The sequence below is a fragment of the Poecilia latipinna genome, unplaced genomic scaffold (genome assembly GCF_001443285.1).
Source record: "Poecilia latipinna isolate Pla-1442-1.1 unplaced genomic scaffold, P_latipinna-1.0 Scaffold129, whole genome shotgun sequence".
Classification (NCBI taxonomy): domain Eukaryota; kingdom Metazoa; phylum Chordata; class Actinopteri; order Cyprinodontiformes; family Poeciliidae; genus Poecilia; species Poecilia latipinna.
Window position 1 is genome coordinate 182,977 of NW_015112745.1, and position 14,365 is coordinate 197,341.

The following is a 14,365-nucleotide window of genomic DNA, read 5'->3' on the forward strand; positions in this document are numbered from 1 at the left end:
CTTATTTGCAATGTTTGTATACCTCACCCAGTCATCAACATGTTATTTTGTTGGCTGGAAGCTGAAATGTGTGGCAAACACTACATGTGAAATTTATGTCTCAAATGTGTCAAATAATAGCAATAAAATACACCGAAGCTAAGGCATTCTTTTCATGTACATCAACCTGGATAACACCAAAATATTAACGGTACAGCTTATTGGAAAAATTGTTTAATTTCTAGATGAAAAATTTTCAATAGAAAAAAAAAAAAAAAGACTCGTCACAAAGTGATGAATTTTAAGAAGCAGCTGTATTTGACTATAAAGGCATTGCTAGTCCAGTGTCTAAGCTGTTTTCTTTATATTTCAGTGTAAAATGTCTAGACTATTAGAAAAAAAAGGAAAACCCCCCCAAAAAAACATTTCATAAGAAAAAAAACAATCATTGAAAAGAAAAGGAAAAAGAAATCCCCACTCACCAGTCAATTAAAATAGAAACACCATTTCAATTTTTGCTAACATTTTCCCTCAAAACAAATATATATAATTCCTTATATATAGATATATATATTTATATATATATATAGATTTATTCTCAAGGCAGTTGGTCACGGCCAAATTAATTGACCTCATTATGGCCATTTTCTCATGTTTCAAAAATAAAAATAAAATAAAATAAAAAAAAAACATCTGTAATGAAAGCAAAATAACTGGCGGAAGCACAGCAGACAGTAGGACCACCACTGCATTGGCTGACAGATAATGTCTCGTTTTGAGTGAGAGGGGATAGTCTATCAAGGCAGTGTGGTGCAGACACACCTCCTCCAGAACAAGTGCAATGCAAAGAGAAAAAGTTCTCACAAATGATAAAACTACAACACACTCTTCTTTCACAGCACTCGGCTCGTCCAATAGATTCCCTTTTGCTCGACTCCTCTTCCTCTTTTTTGCAGCAGTGAAGGCTTTTGAGTTGCGTCCTTCCTGGAAGGTCAAGTCTTGAAGGAGATGAATGAGTTTGATATCCAGATTCATCCTTGAATTCAGGAATTCCAACTTAAAACTACTAAGCAACCATAACATTTTAGTAAAAATGATCCATTATTATGGTGAAGAAGAAAAAAATAAAAAAAAATTAAGTAAAACTTTCCCTGAATACTGAAGAGTGCTCTATCAGTAATAATGCATCTGACAGCATAAGGGAGTGGACACAAGTAGCATCATCCAAAGTGCTGGATGGCGACGTGAGGAAGTCCCTGGGTTATATTTTGACATGAAACAAAAGTTTTTGTTGTACAAATAAGCATGAATGCTCTCTTGTGTTTAAGATTGATAGAGGAAAAAGAGAAAAGGTGAAGGAGAAGGAGAAATCCCTGGGCTACAGCGCAGGAGTTGTTGGTGGAAGATGTGGCTAAGCTTCCTCACCGCATCACAACCCCTCGCTTCAACCAGACAACTCAGCAGAACTATGTGCTTCTCTTTTGAAGTTCCTGAATAAAGGCTGTAAAACAAGAAATGGAAAACAAACAGGCAAATAAATACAAGAATTTTACAATACCATATAAGAGCAGTACTCCTTAAACATTTTCATGTCATTTAGTCTTTTCTATGAAGGCTTAAATGTTTGTCAGAGATCATCATTAGTGAACAAACGGCACCATGATGACAAAAAAAAACACGCCTGACAGGTCAGGGAGAATATTTTGGAGAAGTTTAAAGTTGGATTTGGTTATGAAACAATATCCAAAGCTTGTAGGGAGTAGACTAAGGAGAAGGTGCTTTGATCAAATAGGATCAAAACTGAAATGTCTGGCATACATGCAAAACACTGTGCTGAGACAGAAACACAGCATGGACAGCATAGTTGGTCAAAGCTGGTGGACTGAGCTAAATGCAGGGCATTGTTGCAAGAAACCTGCAAGACTTAAGGCTGTGTGCAGAGGTTTCACTTCCAGCAGAACAAAGAGCCCAAACATCCAGGCAGAGCTACAATGTAATGGTTTAGATCAAATCACATCGTTGTGTTAAAATGACCCAGTAAAAGTCCAGAGCCAAGAATCTGTGGCAGGTTTTGAAAAAATTCATGCCTACACACTTTCTATTCAGTTGAACTGAGCTGTAATTGTTTTTCTTTCCAGCTTTACAACTATGCAATAATTTTTGTTGGTCTATTAAACAAATTGCACTCCGGTTTGAGGATGCTATGCAACAACAATGTGAAAAAATATTGTCGGGCTATGATTTAATCTGCATGCTGACAAAGCCTCACCTCCAATAATTTCCTCCTTGACTTTTTGTAATTCTTTCCGCACCTCCTCCAGGATCTCCTATAAGGCAACAAACGCATCACAGCGACATGGTCATTGTTCACCGTCAATTTATGGCAATCATTTATACAGCAGTCAGGCTTTAAATGAGGAACTTGCAAAATCATAGACTGTAAAGACGGATGGCAGAATGACAGGACTGACAAATGGAGAGATGTGGAGTAAGGTCATAAAAAAAAAAAACTCAGTGCGTGTCCAGATCTGATAAGTACTTGGTAAGAGTTGGTGAAATACATTTTTAGTATTTTACTGACAGACAACACTGATTAACTGTTCAGAAGATAAATGTGTTTCAAAGCCATTGTTGGATGCTTGCATATGAACCTACAAAAAAAAAAAAAAAAAAAGAAAAAAAAAAAATGGGCCAGATGAAAACCATTGCAGCTTTAAGGTGGATTTGTCTAGGACACAAGTTTGTAATGGTTAATCTGCACTTAAAAAAAAAAAAAAACAAAGCTACATGATTGAATCTTTGGAGGCTTCCTAAAGCAGATGAGGTTTATTACTATGCCAGACAATAACATAAAATAATAAACATGCCAATGTCAGAATTAATTTCTTTTACATTTTCAAATACGATAATCTTCCTGAAAAAACACAGAAAGATCCAAAGCTCTTTAAATTCTCCTTTAGCAGTTTTTTAAAAAGAGACATTTCTTTTTGAATACGCTTCTCATGTAGATATATTGCAGCTGACCATTTAGTGCATTAAAACAAATGTAACACTAAACCTGATGTTTTATCTATCAGGAGCTTCATTCAAATTTCAGTGCACGTAATCATAGTCTTGTAGTGAAAAACCGATAAAATGGATCGGTGAGCATTTACCTGTTTAAGGTTGTCTAAATCAGAGCCATCAGTTCCACCTGCATCATTATTATTGCTTGCACTCTTCGCCCTATAAGACAATAAGGTACAGAAAACACCGAATCTTCAGTGACTGCACTTCACAAGGAAATTAGTCATTGTTGGAGAAAACAAAATATTGTACATTGAGGATAATAAGACAGTGGATGGAAAGTGACGAGATGCAATAAGGGTTAGTATATTATTAAAGTAGTTATTCATCAATTTAGCATTTGTTGGAGTTCATCGACAGAACATTGCCTTGGTAACGTTTTCGACCACAAACCAAAATTAATTTTATTCGTATTTCATGTATTAGACAAAGTCGTGCAAACCTGGGAAGTAGAATGTGGTTTTCAAAATATTGTCACAAAGTGAATTGGTGGGCTTAATACAAAATCATAGTTTGTAGATTTCATTAGTTTAATAATTTTTCATGATCATTATAGCTGTAAATCTTATGGGTTTTTATAATGGGTGCTTCACATATTGTTTTATAACCCAACTCTGCTTTTTAAAAAAAGAAAAAAAAAAGAAAAAAAAAAGCTGAAAACCATACAACATTTTCCTTTCCCAACTTTGTGTTGGATAATTACATAAACATTCTATAAAATACCTTAGAATTCCAGGTTTTAACATGAAAAAATAAGAGGGTTATTGGTAGTTTTAAAAGGCGCCACATATAAATAACAAAGCTGTGTTTAGATGAGGCATAGTTTACCAGAATTCAATGGCATAAATGCCTACGATGAAACCAAAACTAAGTATCATTGTCAATCAGGGTTCCATTTCATCTGGTTTGCAGCACTAAAAGGATAAGGCGGACCGTCAATAGCTCTCTTGGGTGTACACATGCATGCCGGGCTCTGATCCAATAGATGGAGCAATCAACTGCACAATTTGCTACCCAGGTGTGTAGGCAGCAGCAGCAGAAGAAGAGCTGCTTTGCCATCAGAAGGAAAGCGAAGGCAGGAGGGGAGCAGGGAGTGGAGGGAGGGGAACAGCATGTGTACCTTGGAGCTTGGGACACTGAGGAAGTGGTGTCCATGCTCTTGGGGATGGAGTTATTCCTGTTAGTGAAACACACACATACACACTCTGCTCTTAGAATGAATATGAATGACTTTTAGACACAAAAACACTCTTAAGGAGAGATGTAGATGCAGAACCAGCGATAAATAGACGCACACACTTTGATGGAGGACTAGTTTTGAGGTGACTTCAAATGCGAGACACGTGTGAGCTAAATTTTACTGATGATGCTTAGACTGAAGTATCCGAGATTACCTAGTCATGGACGATTTCTCCCAAGGTCGTCTTAGTGAATCTAAAAGGGAGAACAGACAGAAACACGAGCCTCTCAGTTCAGCTTTGCAAAACTGCTACTTAATATTGGCCAGAATGTGGGCGGCATGCTATGAATAAAACTGTTCGGTTCTCACCATTTTGACCTTGAGGCTCTGAATCATCCTGTGGAGAAAAGACAGCAACTTCTGTAAACACTGAGTCACGCGTAGCTATTTCCAACCTTTAATCCATCGAACTTCTTCCTCTAATTTTAATTGATGTCGTCAGTGATTCAGAAATACTGCAATGAGTGGACTCTTACGTTATCTTGTGTCTTCACGGGAGGCTTCTCTCCTGTATCTGCAGCTTTTCTCCTGAAGTAAAATTAAATTGCTTTGTTATTTTAAATGCAGTCAGTTTACAGAGAGATGTGTCAATATTCTGTTACTGTCGACCGATTTAAAATTAACAGAGGGCAGCAAAGAACTACATAGTCAAAACCTTTGTGAACATTCAATTTGATACATGACTCTAAACCCACCTGCGTGCCAGAATGGCACTCATTTCACCCATCAGACCCCCTCCTCCTCCTCCTCCTCCTCCTCCACCGCCGCCGCCGCCGCCTCCCCCTCCCATGGAGGAATTGCTGACGCGGTTTGACTCTGTTCTGGCTGGTGGAGCTGCAGAACCACCATCCTCCTGCTGAGGGCAGCAAACAGCAAAAACGTGAGTGATCTGATACAACTGAAATCAAACATTGTATACACTGTATAAAAACAAACATAACTGTTGTTTCTCAGTGATTGACACTAAATCAAACTATATGTTTCGGGTCATTTAGAATTTTCAAAAACATTTCTACTTCCTAAATGTCAGAATATTAGAATTTTTTTTTTCCCCAGATTTTTTTAACTTGCTTTCTACAAATTCAGCCCAAAGATGACGTTTTTTTTAACAATTGAGGAAAATTCATGAGCCATGAGGTCATGGCTTTTCAAGTTTATAAATTCACAACATATTTGAGGAGGTCGCTTAAAAGAACGCCAACTCAAATGTGAAACAGCCCATCACTTTAGACATACCACCAAATAATAGTAACAAAGTGGTTAAAGAATAACAGTCCATTTTGGAGTGACCATCATCAGCTCCAAGGAAAACTTGTGGGCCGAGCTGAAAAGTGTGTAAACAAAGTGGCTTAAAAACCTGACTCTGTTACGCCAGTTCTGTCAGGAGGAATGGACCACAATTCCAGCAAACTACTGTCAGAAGTTTGTGGAAGGAAACCCAAAAATGTGGCTCCAAGTCAGAGTTTACATCCAACATGAAGGATGTAAACTTCTAAACAAGGAGGAAAACTAAAATAATTATTTTCTCTCTCAATTCTGGCAATTAAAAAAACCCCATCTAAATAATGTCACAAATATAGATCACTTAAGCCAGAAAAGGTTTACATTGACTTAATGTCAGACACTGATAAAAAAAAATCTGAGTATCTTTTTATACAATAAATGTTAACGTTTGGTTTATACTGCAACATGGTCTGGGTAATAAGGACATAGCTGTTTCAATGCAGACATGTCACATCATTAGTGCGGAAACTTAATTCACTCGATAAAAATAGCACTAATTACAACATCTGATACTAACCTTGGACACTTTGCGGAGTTTAGCTCCTGCAAGGGCAGCTGCCAAACCTCCAGCTCCTCCTAATCCTCCACCGCCACCGTCATTTCCGCCACCGCCACCTCCACCTCCACCTCCACCTGGAGTGGGCAGCGGTGGAGCTGGTGGCGGTCCTGCTGGAGGCGGTCCAGGAGGAGGAGGGATGCCTGCCGCCGGGGGTGGGCCGGGGGGCGGTGGAGGAGCTGGAGGAGGAGCTGGACCTCCAGGAGCCATTGGTGGAGCTGGAGGGACATGGGCTGGAAGGAAAGGCAGAGACATCACTGACAGTGATCTGATACAACTACTATTATGACAACTTTTTTTTTTTAAGAAAAATAATCTGACATAAGTGGAAAAACTTTTTTTTCCCCCCCACCACCTGCAGGTTATGATGGAAACAAGCTTTTGATAGATTACTTCTCTGACATCTCAACTCAAAAATCACATTTCAGTTAAATTTTAAAGATACGACTTCAGAAAACTCCAGAAAAGAAACCATGTATTAAGTAAAAGCAATAAAATCTAAAAAAAAATATCGGATAATCTCAGATCTAAAGAAGAAACATGCAGTGGAACGACTTTCTCCATAACCTGGCTCAGAATGAGGGAACTACGAAATAGTCTTGCAGAGGTTGGAGCGCATTGCAGCTAAATGCGATCATCTGCAGCACACCAGGTGTTTCCTGACCTGCAGCGGCTTGTCGTTCTCTTTCCTGCCGCTCTCTCTCCTGTCGCTCTCGTTCCTGCTGTTCAAGCCTCTGTTGCTCCAGCCTGTCAACACACACCTTTGTTAAAATGCATGTCATCCTCAGAACTAAAATTTGTTGTTTTCAAATTACCAAAACCTACTATTATGACAAAGCTGTGCTGAGCTTTGTGAATCGAAATAGATCAAATGGAAAATTTTACACAAGTTTACAGATCGCATTAATTTTGACCTGGCATTTACAAGGACACTTCAGGTTATTAATTAAACAGTCCAAATTAATATTTCCATGCAGAATTTTCATGCATTACATTTGAAATATAAATAGTGAAAACCTTTGCTATTGCAGTATTGAACCTATTAATATTGCAATGATGGTTGTGGTTTAAAATATTGTACAGCTCTATTCAAGTGTGAGGTTTCCAACACAGTCAACTGAACACAGACCACAAAATACATTTTTGGTCTCATTTGGCCAGAACACCTTCTTCTCTTTATATTCTACAGATAAAAAAATAAAAATTCAAAACCATGTATCCTGTTACTTTCATTTTACAGATCAAGCCACAGAACAGATGTGCTGCAAAATAACAATGTCTATAAACAATCATAATGCAGAGAACTAAACATATGCACTCAGACAGTCAGGGTTGATATGACTTAACGCTCTAAAGCTCATGTTAAAATGATTTTTTTTTTCTTTCCTTCCCACAAAACAAATTCTGAGAAGGGTATTTAAAATGATGAGCATTTATTAAAAATCCTCCAAGCACCTGCATTACTGCTGGAGGTCAGAGGTTTTAAAAAGCTTACTAAGCCACAGCATGCTGGCAGCAAATGGAACAGCTACTAATTTAACAGACACTCCCTGTGGTCACTGTGCACCTTTCGGGCTAAACGGGATTAGGAGGTTAAAGCCTATTCTATACAGGCATGCATGAAGTCACCTCAACAGGTTTCTCCAGGGGGTAGATGTGAGAGGCTTGCTATCGGTCTGACCTTTGACCTGACTCAAGGGTTGATTGAGGGTTTAGCAGTGTTTGCTTAATGCCGGTAAATCCTCCACATATGCCTGTGCGCAAAACTGTGCCAACGGGACGTCTGCAAAGCCAAGCCAAGCTTGACTGGAAACCCGGAAAGTGGTTCAATCTGGTCTGGAAGCAGATTGAAACGGCCCCACGGTGGACAACACCCTTCTGAGGAACGAGCTGAACGAGCTGATAAAATTATATTTGCCGCACAATCCTGCTTCTTATCGTCAGCGTAGAAACCAGTCAGGGTTATTCAGATTGTTGGGACACATTTTTTTATCTCGGTGAGAGCAAGCAAACATTTAGCGGCTAGCACAGCCAAAAATGTTATTTTACGATATATAAAGTAAAGAAAGGGTTGGTTCAGAGGAGGTCTGGAGATACCTCCTCTGCTGTTCGAGCTCTTCAGGAGAAGGTCCATTTGACACTGGGCGGGGGAGGGTTGCATAACCTGCAAAAACATGAAGGAAGATATTCTTAGTGCACATTAAAGTATCTTCAAAAATAGATACTTGTGTTATAAACTGACTTAATTGCACTTCAATAATCATACCACCCATGTTCTTTTTTTCATCTGCACACAGTTTTGCTGCAGAGTGCAAAGTCTGTAAGCAGCCCTGATAGGACGAAGCATAACAACTCATTTGTAAGAAACAGTGACATTATTAATGAAATAGGAGCTGAATGGAGCAGCATAAACTGTATAGATAGTTAGGTGGAGTGAGGGTGAGCACAACTCTCTGTAAGACAAAACAAGTATGTATTACTGGCAACACAACAGGATGTGCATGGCCAAAGCGACTCTTGTCTTTTTTTATTCTCTTATATGACAAACCTGCCTTCTTTGTATCAAGGTTATGTTTAGCTCTAAGACGCATGCAGTTTCTCAGAAATCTGTTCCCAACCATGTGAGAAATTTTTCAGCAAACCAAAACCAAATGCTATAAGCAGTAATCAGGATATACCTGTGACTCTGATAAGAGCACCAATGGTGGAGTGTAGCTTCAACATGCAGCGTGTACAGAAATGCATGTTGATACTCAGCCAAAATAAAAATCTAAAATAATAAAAGTCAACCAAATTAAAAGTAACCAGGCATGGAACTGATTTAGCTCAGCAACTAATGATTTTTTTAGTGAACGGTTATTCTAATGATTATTCTGGATTAAAAAAAAAAAAAAAAAGCACACTGCAGATTTTACGTTAAAAAACTTATGCTAATCTTAAACAATATTAGAAATACATTTAAAATGCTAATAAATATTACTAATATTAAACATTACTTTTTTAAGAAAAACATGTTATTGCCTAAAATGTGATAAAGCATTTCTGCAGTGTGCGCTTGATCATTCGTACCAAAGGATTAATCTGCAGATAAAAAAATACTTGCATCAAGACGTGAAAAGTTCAGCTCTTTCTGCTAGACTTTGCTTCAATACATTGCAGGGATAACATGCTGATTAGTTTTTGGATTAACATATTAATAATTGGATAGAAAAAGGCGCTTAATAGGAGTTGTTTTAAACAGACTTTAAACTCGGAAGCTAAAACTGTATCACAGGATTAGTTCTGGGTAGAACATATTAACAAGAAAGTTTTTTTTTTTTTTATCTTAAATGTAAAATGTATATTTATTTTGTACATTTTTGTCTGAATTACTGCTCTGAGTGTGTGGTTCTTTCAGAAAATGGCCCTTTTTCAAATCTTTACACTGCAGTTAATGATTAATCGCTTTCTAAATCAGTTGACAATTATTTCCGCTCTCCACCGATTGCTGGTGTTAAAGCACGTTTTGTTTTCTCAATTACGATTTTATGGTCAGTCTGTTTTTGTTGAATACTTAACACATAATAGACATAGGCTTTTAAACTGATTAAATAAATGAAAATGGCACAAAAAATGTCATCCATAATTCTAATGAAACATCTGCAGAGTGGTGTTTGTTCTGGCAGTTTTTCAGACCTGATTTTACTGTAAAATCTCCAGGTTCAATCACAGATAAATGCGAGCTGCTCAGCGGTGTTTCACAGGTGTTCTAAGCTATGCTGTGTTGTGTGCTGGTAAAAGTGTGCTGAGCAGGATCTCAGCCATGCTGACATCTTAATAATAACTTCGGTCAAGTGAGTGAATAATTTGTGTCAGAAACATCAATGGAGATGTTGATGTCCTGTTTGTTGCTCAGCTGACTGATGACAATATGCATTTATCTGCATGTAAAACAGGTTATTGAGATCTGATCGCCTCGGTGTGAATGGCGAGGCATTGTGGGGTCAACTCTTATCTGAATCAGCCGGAATGGACGCTGGAGTCTGGTCTGAGCAGTTTGAATGAATGAGGAGTGATTTACCTGCATCTGCCATGGAGTTGATGACATCCAGAGCGTGAGCCATGCCATTGGCAAACAGAGCAGCATCTTCTTTGCTGCCAAAGTTGAGCCCCCAAACTTGTCTGGAATCTCGCCACTGGTGAAAATTGGGTGTGGCCTGGTTATATTTGAGCCCTTTTACAATGGGACAGTTTATAACCACCTGAGGATGATAAGACAGTGAGGTGATTAGTCAATATTCACCAGCAGACTGTTCTGGAACAGCTGTGACTGTGGGAAAAAAATAGTTAGAGTGCCTGTAGCCATCAGCATCCCATTTTCTCAGTAAGTCCCTTTAGAAACAACCAGATCTTGACAGTGTTTCAATGTTTATAACACATGTGCAAAATATATTAAAAACCGGTAGCATCTGTGAGCTGCATCCTTTTACAAGAAAACTTCATGAAACTACATCCCTGCCAACGCCTAACCTAATGGCATGCTTTATTTTTTTATGGATCCTTCTGGGTTATATTCCACTCAGCAGGTGGCACGAAGCCCGTTTAGTCTGGGGTGGAAAAAAAGAAAAAAGCTCTGTGTTCAGAGTGCTGCTTGAATGTGCTGACACGCCGTTTCAGTATTTGTTTAAAAGCTGTTGAATTCCATTGAGCAGAGGGAGGAGTCGAGACCCTGTCAGAGTGAACATCATGGGAGGAAGCATCCACTGGATGACAAAGGGCAGCAAGGTCAGCCTCCACCGCAGACAGTAGTATTTTTCAAAACGACTCCAAATCTTATCAGAACGCAAATAAACACCAAGCGGCTGTGGCAAGGAGCGAGTCAGTCGGGTGACCTTGACATCTTCCATGTGTTTTGAAGGCAAGAAATACTTTAGGGAGACAGACTGAAACCACAAATGTGGCTGCAAAAAAAATAAAAAAAATAAAAAAAAATAAGGGAAGCATATAAAGAGCTGCAATATTTTCCTTAAAACGTACGTCTTGCTGTTTTTATTTGTCACCAGAGAAAGCAGTATAGCGTCTCCATAGCGACCTGCTGGTATCAAGCCTCTTTTTAAAAATTGTCACAGGAAATGGTTGAACAGGCTAACTATCTCACAGGAAACATCCTCCACTTTAAGACTTGTCTCCAGGGAACACTTCAGCATGCTGAATGTTTAAAGAAGGAGAGAAGCTTTGGTGCAGCAGGGGGATAAAAAAAAAAAAACTAAACAAAAAAAAAAGGTTCAAGTCAAGAATAGAACCACCTAGAGTCAATTTTACCCAGCTTCTCAGTCGTGGAACACTTTTGTCTGCAGGGAGCCACAATGAGCAAGATAATGGCATTGAACCATCTTTGTCTGAAGGACAACGTCATGCTCAAGACTCCAAACTCTGATCTTAGACACAGAAATATTTGGATAAAGAAGAGATGTTGGTTGTTTTGATGAACATTTTGTTCCCTTTGGCTTAGTTTAAGGGTCTTCATGTTATCTATAAGAACGTCCTGTAACTTATTGAAATCCTTTTTTTATTGTGTGATGTTTTGGTTAATTCTCTTTCTAGTAAGGGCAGCAGTGCGCAATGTTTACATAAAACATTTGAGCTCATCATACATGCACTGCATTTCATCTCCAGATTTACAGAAGTATAAAGTCCTTAGTTTTTGTCTTAAAGTGGTGAAAAATGTATATGCTACATATACTGCCCCCAGTGGCAGCATATGAAACAACACAGCAGCCACAGCAGTGTGTGCTAACACACACCATGCTGGTAGTGCAGAATCAGCTGAGCGATGACAGCAATGCTCCAGAACACCAACACCGACCAGTCTGGTGCTCTGGCTGTTTTCTGCTCCGGGGTTAAATCCGGCAATATCAACTTTGACTTCTCACATTCTATCCTGACATATAAAGCAATAGTCGTACTGCAGTACAAACTGTACCTGGTGTTTTTTTTGCCTTTCAGATTTATTAGCAGAAACCAAATTGAATGATCAGCAGCAAAAGTAAGGACGTCATTTTAATAAACAAGTTTTAAAAAAAGTCAAACAGTTTTGAGAAAGCAACATTTTGACTAAATTTCTACACCAACGATTGAGGAGGGCCACACAGGCTCTCTGATGGATGAAAGAAGTTTATACCTGTGAAAAACAATTTTGGTAAACTAGTGTCATTAGCCATCGCTGTTTTGGATGTGATACTGGGGAACCGTCCATCCGCCAATATGTCTATGGAAGTTTATTTTGAAAAGCTTTGACATTTAAAGTGGCTGTAGTAGAGATGCACTGAGAAACTGTCTGGTGACTGGAATCCGACAATTTTCTCCTTCAATGTCACTTCAGCTTTTCAGAAAAAAAAAGGAAAAAAAAAAAAGAAAAAAAAATCATTTTCTGACCAGTGAATACACCACACCAAAGCACTAAAAATTGAGCATTGACAATGATTATGTCAATTTTCTGCACTGTGTTAGAATTGCAGTCTGCCTGTGGTTGGAGTTTGGCAGTGGAGGAAGCGAGCAAAGCCTTTTAGTCCATGTTGGCTCCCAAATATTCAGCTTTTGTAGTGCAAGCAAGAGGAACGTTTAAAACATTTTATTGCAAGCAAAGATGTCATGGTCCTGCTCTAAAGCCAAAAACATGTACCTGTTGATCTGTCTGCATCTTGCGTCCGACTATCCGGAAGGCGTTGTTAGAAGGGTTGTGAAAGATCTGGACTCTGCTGAAGGCTTGGGGTCCGGTACCTGCCGGGAGCCACTTTTTACTGCCATCATCGTAGATCATCACAGTGGCCCGAGCCTGGCAAATACTCGACTCACTGCAGAACACAGGAAAAGATGGAACAACACACAGAATGAATGTACAGCACTGATGGTGCAAATCTCAAGAGAACAAGACTCTTGGAAGAAAACAAATACTTAATTTAAGGTGTACGGTGCAGGTTCTTAACTCAAGCTTCATGGTAAAAATGAATTTCCATCTGCAACCCACACAAGACAAGTCTAAAAATAAAGGAAACTTTTGCAGAACTTTAGAGTCGAGTTTGTTTTATGAGGTGATGAATCATCAGAACTTTGTATAGCATCTGTATTTCCAATGCATTACATTCAACTATTAATACACACCTACTTTGGATATAGTAGAGGATGTGTTATTCAGCGATCCTCATCCTGTTTAGCCGTTAAACAGGATGAACACACATTTCAGAGGCACCATTTATTATGTAAACAAAAGTGGCGCTGTGAGCATTCAAGATGTGTCAATTATTTTTATTACTTATAACTAATGAAGCACTGTACCAAACACACGCTCTTGTCACATCTGATCCCTATTTGTATGTGCTCGTTTCTTTAAATGACCCATGTTCCATTTTTATTCGTTCATTTTATTATCAGAATTTGTAGTGCTGTAGTCTTTATCAACATTTTAAACTTTTGCCTTAAAATTTTTCTTACTGAATGTCACGCTTCAGGGAAGTAACTAAAATAAAAACAAGACAAAAAGTAAACATGAGGGAGGGAGAAGGGAAACTGGAAACACCGGATGGACAAACGAGTGAAAAAACACGAGATTCTAAACAAAAACAGTTCCCGTCAAAACCAGTCTGGCCTCATTTTTCACCTGCCCCATCATGTCCCATTAGAGTTCTCCTGCCAGTTAATTCAGGTTGTAACAAAAACCAAATGCCATAATCATGAGCTAATCCACGTAGTGAATAATAACTGATATTCAGGATGGTATGCTAGACAAACAAAACCAAACTGCTGCCAAGTGCTGATTTTTTGCAGGAAAAAACCGTTTGGTTTGATCCCAAACGAGAGGAATAGGTGAGACAACAACGGGGAATGACAAAGACAGGAAGCTGCGCAGAGTGTCGGCAAACAAAACAAGGTCCCGGAATCTTCCACCTGCTTTACATCATCGCTGAAGATGGTAAGAACACAGTTGCTTCTCACTGGGAGAGGCAGTGAAAATATTTGTGCATGGCTTTCTGCAGGCAGGATCCAGTTACAAATCATTCATTCCAACTAAAGTTGTGCACATATTCTATGCCAAAAAGGAAAACCTAACGCACAACATTCATTGTTGCATGCTCTGTGTCGTCTTTACCACTTAAAAACAGCCAGAAACCAGGTAATTTTTCAAATAAGCGGAAACGAAATAAGGACTAAGAGTTGTAACATGAAAGAGGACGGGAAGTGAGGAGCAAACAGTGGCTGACTGT

General features: G+C 38.7%; 1 protein-coding gene and 1 long non-coding RNA gene across 4 annotated transcripts in view; one reads left to right on the forward strand and one right to left on the reverse strand.

Moving 5' to 3' along the window:
* Positions 1-9,045, forward strand: part of LOC106945131 (uncharacterized) — a 28,671-nt gene extending 19,626 nt beyond the window's left edge. The window contains exon 4 of the long non-coding RNA XR_001424486.1: positions 9,034-9,045. This is a non-coding gene — a long non-coding RNA (uncharacterized LOC106945131). The remainder of the gene's footprint in view (positions 1-9,033) is intronic.
* The window catches only part of vaspb (vasodilator stimulated phosphoprotein b), a 29,899-nt gene continuing 15,808 nt past the window's right edge, over positions 275-14,365 (reverse strand). Inside the window, exons 2-15 of one of the 3 annotated variants that reach the window (XM_015028575.1) lie at positions 12,787-12,958; positions 10,186-10,366; positions 8,223-8,289; positions 6,790-6,872; positions 6,087-6,358; positions 4,981-5,141; positions 4,762-4,813; positions 4,595-4,622; positions 4,440-4,479; positions 4,166-4,222; positions 3,135-3,204; positions 2,249-2,306; positions 1,405-1,480; positions 275-977 (exon numbers count right to left, since the gene is read on the reverse strand). In XM_015028575.1, coding sequence (XP_014884061.1) covers positions 1,446-1,480; positions 2,249-2,306; positions 3,135-3,204; positions 4,166-4,222; positions 4,440-4,479; positions 4,595-4,622; positions 4,762-4,813; positions 4,981-5,141; positions 6,087-6,358; positions 6,790-6,872; positions 8,223-8,289; positions 10,186-10,366; positions 12,787-12,958 — 1,276 coding nt within the window. In that variant the 3' untranslated portion in view covers positions 275-977; positions 1,405-1,445. Of the gene's footprint in view, positions 978-1,172; positions 1,481-2,248; positions 2,307-3,134; positions 3,205-4,165; positions 4,223-4,439; positions 4,480-4,594; positions 4,623-4,761; positions 4,814-4,980; positions 5,142-6,086; positions 6,359-6,789; positions 6,873-8,222; positions 8,290-10,185; positions 10,367-12,786; positions 12,959-14,365 lie in introns of those variants that run through there. The other 2 variants (XM_015028574.1, XM_015028576.1) reach the window with 2 other exon arrangements.